Source organism: Papaver somniferum, chromosome 2 (assembly GCF_003573695.1).
Source record: "Papaver somniferum cultivar HN1 chromosome 2, ASM357369v1, whole genome shotgun sequence".
In the NCBI taxonomy this organism is placed as follows: domain Eukaryota; kingdom Viridiplantae; phylum Streptophyta; class Magnoliopsida; order Ranunculales; family Papaveraceae; genus Papaver; species Papaver somniferum.
The window spans coordinates 81,598,091-81,606,665 of NC_039359.1; the positions used below are offsets into that span (position 1 = coordinate 81,598,091).

The 8,575-nt window shown below is 36.6% G+C and overlaps 1 protein-coding gene across 1 annotated transcript; it reads left to right on the plus strand.

The window, feature by feature from the left end:
- Nucleotides 1–4,556: 4,556 nt before the first annotated feature.
- On the plus strand, nucleotides 4,557–8,345 carry LOC113348186 (probably inactive leucine-rich repeat receptor-like protein kinase At2g25790). Its single transcript, XM_026591890.1, has 3 exons — nucleotides 4,557–4,653; nucleotides 4,802–7,409; nucleotides 7,720–8,345. The coding sequence occupies exons 2-3, from the start codon at nucleotides 4,850–4,852 to the stop codon at nucleotides 8,115–8,117; spliced, it is 2,958 nt and encodes a 985-aa protein (XP_026447675.1). The 5' UTR covers nucleotides 4,557–4,653; nucleotides 4,802–4,849; the 3' UTR covers nucleotides 8,118–8,345.
- The last annotated feature ends 230 nt before the right edge of the window (nucleotides 8,346–8,575 follow it).

Here is an 8,575-nt window from a genome sequence, read left to right on the forward strand (position 1 = left end):
AACTCAGTTGAGAGGATATACGGATAAATTAAATAACTTATTCAGTGAATTAATAGTTGTGACTAGGTCGTATGTAACAGACTTGATAGCTAAGTATTTATGTAAATATTCTCCGGTGGCATTATTTTGAATCCATATGGCTCGGCTGAAAGCATACATGAATTTGCTTAGTAACTTTCATTTCTGCGAATGAATTTAAAGTTGATGAATATACTTCAAGTACTGAAAGTATAAAGTTGAGCACTGTGAATACAAGAGTAAATTAATATTGCTCATTGAAAGTCTATATATAAATGGAAGTTTACATATTGGTGGATGTATATAGAGCGAGTTAATGTAATTCAGAAGTGAAATTATTGCAACTTGAAACAAATTCAAAATTATTTCATCACAATTGACTTCAAAGTTGGCAAAAATATCTGCAGTTAAGCGTGTTCAGGCGAAAGTAATTCAGGGATGGGTGAGCTACCCGGAAGCTGCTGCTGGATTACACAACGATGCCCGTACCGGTGGATGACCGCGGTGACTAAGTTGGGACAATATCGATGAGGATCGGGTATTCGAAATGGTATCAGAGCCGACGACGAGTCATCTGTTGTGGGTGAGAGAGTACGCTAGACGGGTTGGGTCAGGTACTGGTCTCATGAATGGCAGGGAACGCCAAATATCTTGTCTTGAATTAATTTCGAAGCCGAGGACAACTCCGACTTAAGGTGATGGTACCTGATTCAACATGTAGGATACTCCTTTGTTGAACTCTTATTTTCTCTCCAAGGATACTGAATCTACGGTCATATTTTCCTAAATTGATGCTTTCACTAAGAAACTTTGGCGTTATTTTGGTAATGATGCTAACTAGATGCTCAATCTGACTGGAACTATAAGTAATCTACTGTGAACTTGACAACCTCTCGTTATTCGGCTTGTAGGAAAAGAAGTTTATGCTTCCACTTTTGGGGTTATTTATTTAACTTAAGCATAATAATCGAATCTTCAACAACGAAGAATGCATAATTGAAAAACTGACCAATGGCAATAAGTTAACATATTTTAAATGCGGACCCACGCCGACCTGGATCTATGCGAGGGCTAGACCTCTAGTACATCAATGCAAAAAAATAAATAGATTAACCTTCATATTTTGGGCTTGGTATCAATGTATCCCAGGTCAAATTGAAAAAGAAAAACCTTATCTTGAGTTCGTCCTTGAATAAATAGGCAGCTTATTCTCCTTATACCAGTGGCGTCCGTGATGTTATTGTAAACCGAAAAGAATTGCTCTTTAAAATTTAATTTCTTTCTTTATTTTTGGGGTTTTTTTCCTTTCCAGTTTGGCTTTGTCTGAACTTTTTTTTCCAGTTTTTTCTTTTTTGGCTTTGTCTGAACTTTTTTTTCCAGTTTTTTCTTTGGTGGTTGGTTGCCTCTTTGGCTCTGTTTCTTTTTCGAATAATATTTTCTTTGTAAAGAAAAATAACCCGAAAAAATGCATGTTATTTTATGATCATGATCGCCTAAACAACCGTGAATATATTTTTCGCGGTCTCAAACATTCCTTACAATGCACTCTGACGATTCATTATATTTACCCGCTAATGGGGAATGAAGTCATGAACCATGAAACGTGGGGAGATCACGCCACCACGGAATCAAGTGACGCTCCAAATCTTTGTTTGGCAGTTTCATTTACAGAGAATGGGTCATTTGACCAAAAACAGAGATTTTTCGGTTCATATGGACGAGTAGACTATCAGTCTGGGTGAAATGGATAGTAGCCACATGATTTCAATTCGGACACTTGTACTCCCACTAATTCTTTAAATACGGAAAGCATCTTCCAGATCTCATCTCTTTCCTCGCTTCCTTCTTCTACCGCAAATTTTTTTTCTTCCTCCTTCGTCTTCATTAGCAGAAAACCAACACCATCAAGATCAATATTATCTCCACCGCCATCAACATCTCCATCTCCATCTCCACCATCACAAACACCAACAACAACATCATCAACACCACCATCCTAAAAACCAACAACATATCATCTCCACCACCAAAAACAACAAACTTATCATCAAAGACACCACCACCACCATCAACAACATCACCATATTCCTTCATTATCCCAACCACTACAAACTCCAGCAACACCATCATCGAAAAACGCCACCAATATCAATTTTTTTTGTTGTGAAATACCCTAATTAAATTGAGGTTATTTCTTAGATTGATTGAAGCTAATTAAATAAATTGGGTTTTATTCACAAGATGTGTAAGTTTCCTAAACTCAATTTTCATAAAAGCCCTAATTTTTTTTTGATGCATTTGAATGAATGTTTCATATATCTTGTGTTATTATTGGATGAAACTGGTTTCGTCTTGTGTTTCCACAGGATGAGCCTGGTTTCATCATCTGTTGCTACTAGTTGAGTTTGTTGTACATCTTATGTTTTACTGGATGAAACTGGTTTCATCTTGAGTTTCCACAAGATGAGCCTGGTTACAACATTTGTTGCTACTAGATGAATGTTTTGTACATCTTCATGTTTAGATTGAACTGATTTTAGTTTCATCCAATTTTTATACTAGGATGAAATTGGTTTCATCCTGTTTTACATTGGGTTGAATTTGGTTTCGCCCATTTTTAACTAAGATCAAACTGGTTTCATCATGTGTTTATATTGGGATGAATTTGATTTCTCCCATGTTTAAAGTAGGATGAAACTAGTTTCATTCTACCGTAATTTAAGATTTATGTAGTGGGTTTTCTTAAAATTGCTTAAAAACAGTTTTTGATTGATGTCTGATATTGCTAAGAAGACGTGAAATTAAGGGTTTTACAGGCATGCAATGATGGTGATTTGAGCTGAGCTTGCAATGGTGGATTTGAGGTGAAAATTCACGTAAATATTGAAGGAGATTGCAGATTACTCTGTGTTTTGCAGATTACTCTGTTTTTTGTTGAGATTGCGGATTACTCTGTTTTTTACAACCTTTACTAACCCAGTAAACATTTGAAGAAGATAAGAACATATTGGTCTGTCCAGTTAATTAATAAAAAAATATTCTGGATGAAATAATCAAACAGAATATTTGAACAGTATCCTTTTGATTCCTGACCATATAAACAGTATCAAAATCCACCAGTCTGTTTCATCCAGAAATTATGAGTTTTGGTCGTTTTAACCAATTTTGTGTTTCATTTAATAGTGGCGGGCCTGGTGGCCGTCCTACTCAGGAGATCACTAAGCCTAGCAATAGCATTATTTGATCTCTCTCCGTAATAAGTTCACGTATAACAATATGTACGGAGTGGTTTGTCTAAGTGTTCACCATCAAATTAACTCAATTTATTAGAGTTGTTTCAATTCCACCATCATACAAAGAACAGAACAATAACATAGAGGGGGAGAAAAAAGGTCGAAACATATTACAAAAAGACAAAAGATGAACAGTGTAAAAATAAGCATGCTTTGAGTGACAAAGACCGCACACTGCATATTCCTTGGTCGGGATCAAGAAAAGCGAATTTCGCTGGTAGGTAGGGCCACTAAAACTGCGCACGAGTACAGCAGCGCGCAGAAGCAATACTAGTTATATGCTTAAATTAGTTCGTCTACCATATCTATTCTTTCTACTGTTTTTGTCTCTCTTTTTCTCTTTAGCTTTAACACTTTTTTTCTAAACCCTTATTCCTTCATTTCATCCACTTTGTCCTACACCTTTCCCCTTATACTAGTGCCAAAGTTATCCTTGTATAAAATGCAGGTATATACTCAAAAGGTAAGATCAACAATTTTTAAACAACAGCTCTAAACATATCCAAAAAGAATTGACCTCTACGTATAACAGGCTCTCACATATTCGATAGGTGGGGCCCACCTGCCTCCGAGACTAGCAAATGGCCATTTTAGTAGGTCTATCGATTTTGATGCAGTTCGGATTTTTTGTTTATAAAACGATAATGATTTTTAAGCTGTGTTTTAGAAGAAAAAGAAACACCATTGTTTAGAACCACATGGAGTGTGACGTTTGTTGATCTACAACATTTATAATTTAGGTTCAAATCAAGTATTTTAAAAAATTTTCCAATTTTTCTTTTCTAGATTTTTTTTGATGGATGTAGCGCGATTAATGAGTCTTTACATCTGAAATTTTGCAATTTGGCTTTTACATCATTGTAAATTGAGAAGAAATGAGGGTCTTTTACCCCCAAGGCTGTAACAAGTCCTTCCCTAGCTAAGTTGGTTCCCTTTATTAGTTCATCAGAGTACAGAAAAGAATAAAAGAGAATGAATAAATTTGTTGTCACTATCCAAACTCACTCAAAACATTCAGTTTCAGTCAAAGAGAATTTTGGTAAATCCGACAAAAGACTTGTTTCTTTTACAACATCTGTCCCCCACAATCAACCGTTACATTTTCCGGCTATGACACCCTAAACCCAATCTTTATTTCTAACTTTTTTTCAAGTTTCAGTCAAGGGCTATTATTGTCCTTTTATTGATATTTTAAATCCACCCCCATTTTCTCTATTTAAAGTTTAAATAAACTCCTCCCACTCCCTCACTATGTGACACACTCGCACAACACTTCTCTCCCACCTTATCTCAAAACCATAGTTAAATTCTCTGTACATTTCAGTAGATATATCACAAGAAGGTAATATTTTTCATGTCCAGCAGTTTACTTTTTTGATTTCTGTTTGGAAATGTTATTCGTGCCTATGATTCAAAGACAGGAGCCACTCTTCACATCTGTTTAGGATTTCATCCTCTCGTTTTACTGAAACTACTGTGTTTTCATGCAGGATTTTGAAGAACGACGAGAAAATTCAAGCATTCCTAGGACTATTATAATGGCGGTGAAACTAAGCTTAGTTCGTGAAAAAATTACTTGTCTAATACTTGTTACGTCGATAATGTTATCATTCTATACTTCCAGTGCAATAAACGATTATGATATACTTTTATCGTTCAAATCTTCGGTTAACGACCCGTTTCGGTACTTGTCTAACTGGAATTCTTCAAATAGTTTATGCAACTGGAATGGAATTACTTGCAGAAATTCTACTCAGCAAGTTACAAAACTTGATATCTCAAGTAAAAACATCTCCGGTGTTCATTTCTCTACTTCACTACTTAATCTTCAGTTCATCGAAACGGTTGATCTATCAAACAATCAATTCTCTGGTAAAATTCCTGAGAAAATCTTTTCTTGTTTTTCGTTACGGTATTTAAATCTCAGTAACAATAATTTCACTGGTTCCATTCCAAATGGCTTCATTCCAAATCTAGAAACCTTAGATTTTTCAAACAATATGTTGTCCGGCGAAATTCCTGATGATATTACTCTGTTTTCTGGTTTGCGGTATCTTGATCTTGGTGGAAATGTACTGGAAGGAGAAATCACGAAGAAGATATCGAGTTTACAGAATCTGGAGTACTTCACATTAGCTGGTAATCAGTTAACCGGTGGAATTCCAAAAGAAATCAGTGTAATGAAGAATTTGAAATGGATTTATTTAGGTTATAACAATCTATCTGGTGAAATTCCTGAAGAAATCGGTTCGTTATCTTCGTTAAGTCATCTTGATTTAGTTTACAACAAGCTTACCGGAACAATTCCATCTTCATTCGGAAATCTTTCAAATCTACATTATCTTTTTCTTTATCAAAACAAACTTACCGGCTCCATTCCGGATTCAATATTCAACTTAAGAAATCTCATTTCACTAGATGTTAGTGATAATTTTCTTTCCGGTGAGTTATCAGAACTTGTCATTCAGCTACAAAATCTGGAAATATTTCATCTCTTCTCGAATAATTTTACGGGGAGAATTCCACGGTCGTTAGCGCGTTTACGGAATTTGAAAGTTCTTCAGCTCTGGTCTAATAAATTATCCGGTGATATCCCGCAGGATTTGGGCAAATTCAATAATCTTACTGTTTTAGACCTGTCTACTAATAATCTCACTGGCAAAATTCCGGAAGGTCTTTGTAGTTCCGGGAGTTTGTATAAGCTTATACTGTTCAAGAATTCCCTGGAAGGTGGTATTCCGAAATCTTTAGGTTCTTGCAAGAGCTTACAGAGGATTCGAATGCAGAATAATCTTTTTTCCGGAGAATTGCCGTCGGAGTTTGTGAAACTTCCGTTGGTGTACTTCTTGGATCTTTCAGGGAATCATTTTTCTGGTAAAATTGGTGAGGAGAAGTGGGAAATGCCTTCACTTGAGATGTTGAGTTTAGCAAGTAACAAATTTCATGGGAAATTACCGTATTCATTTGGCAGTAAAAAACTTCAAAGTCTTGATTTATCTGAAAATCATTTCTCAGGTGGAATTCCGTCTGGTTATGGGAGGTTATCGGAGTTGGTTCAGTTGAAACTGAATCAAAATCAGCTCAGTGGAATGATTCCGGCGGAAATATCTTTTTGTAAAAAATTGGTGAAGCTTGACATTAGTCAAAATCATTTGACCGGTCAAATTCCAGTTGAATTTTCCGAAATGCCAGTTCTAGGCAGTATGGATTTGTCCGGAAATGATTTATCAGGTGAAATTCCGCCGGATTTGGGAAAAGTTGAATCACTAGTACAAATCAATATCTCTCATAATCATTTCCACGGTGGTTTGCCGTCAACCGGAGCGTTTGTTGCTATTAATTCAAGTGCAGTAATAGGGAATGATCTTTGTGGCAGTAATTCTATAAGTGGTTTACCGGCATGCAAAGTCACCAAGAAACCAATTTGGTGGCTTTTCATTACTTCATTGTTAGTGGTTGTAGCTGTTTTGGGCCTTGCAATTTCCATAATTTTGTTCATCAAAAGAAGAAATGAGATGGAATTGAGTATCATTGATGACCCATACTGGAATTTGAAATTCTACGGTCCGGAAAAGCATCGGAAAATGATTACGTTGGAGGATATCTTATCGGCGGCGACGAAAGAAGACAATGTGATCTCTAGAGGGAAGGATGGGGTGATGTACAAAGGGAAAGCTGCTGCTCTTAATGGTGTACAATTTGTTGTACATGAATTGAAGGAAATGAATGGGAATGGGACTATTTCTACAGATACGGGTTTCTGGAAAGGAATGGAAAATCTTGGGAAAGTTAAACACCAAAATGTGATTAAACTTCTTGGAATTTGTAGGTCAGAAAAAGATGGATTTCTGATTTACGAGTACATCAACAGTTGGAAAAGTTTGAGGGATGTCCTTGCCGGTTTGAATTGGAATGCTCGTCGTAAAATCGTGATGGGTATTGGTAAAGCTCTTAAATTTCTGCATGGGAAATTTTCTCATAGCGTTCTGGCCGGAGTTCTGTCGACGGAGAAAATTGTCATCGGTGAAGATGGAGAACCTTGCCTTAGACCCAAGATTTCCAACAATGGGTTTTCTTCTTCAAGTTACGCCACACCAGGTAATTAACTTACCGATGTACTAAGTATTTTAATTTTTATCCTCGGTCTTTTTGTTTGTTGACAATGACCACGCCAGGCATGGATAAGTGACGTCAGTTCGGGCACTATATCTTAGCAAAACTTCATCTTAATTTTGTCTTTATATTCATGTTTGCCCCCCACACAAATATAAAAAGTTTGCGGCACCCTACCACCAATGATGGCCCTGCCGATGCGTTTCGGATATACCGCATTATTAACATACGGCCATACTGCCATGCACGCATTATATGCTTCATACTTACATGCATTTGTCATTTTATGTAACAGAAGACAAAGAGAATAATAAGGATGATGAAACCACAGAGGATAAGCTGCAGCAAAGTAGCAATGGTATATATGAATTCGGTATTCTTATGATTGAGATTCTGACGGGGAAAGGAATAACCGATGCTGAGCTAGGAATGCATGATAATATCGTTGAGTGGGCACGCTATTGTTACTCAGACTGTCATGTCGACACATGGATCGAACCCAGTATCAAAGGTGAAATAATGTTGAAGCAACAACATCATCAGATTGTGGAGATGATGAAACTTGCTCTTCAATGTACTACTGGTGATCCTACTGCTAGACCATCTGCAAGCTATGTAATGAGAACTCTAGAGACAATTGAAGGGACTGGATATTCTTGCACATCTAGGCTCAACGTTAAAGTAGTTAGCTAGCTATAGGGTTTAAACCATGGTGGTGTAGGCCGGTCTAGTGATGTTTGCAGTGAAACAGTAGCTAAAGGGAATATTTTTGTTTTGTTTTGTTTTGTTTGTTTCGTTTTCTTTTCTTTTGCTGTGTTTTGTAACAAAGGCAATGACGGTGACTATGCCGTAATGCCAGTCATGTATAGATGTAAATATAAGTACGATATATAAACGACGAGTTTCGTTTTTGACGCTAACTTGTTATTATCCATGCAACAATTTTGCATACAAAGTATAGCAATACTTATTCTGTTCAATATATGAGCAAACAAAATCTTAACCCGTCTACAGAATAGTATCAAACGGACATTTCATCTTATCTCTTGAATGTAAGACAACCTACGCACTTCACTTATCAATGTTTGGATTCGCATCCACAGGGTGCAGATTATCACGTGCAACTCTTTCAAAGAATAGCGCGCACTATC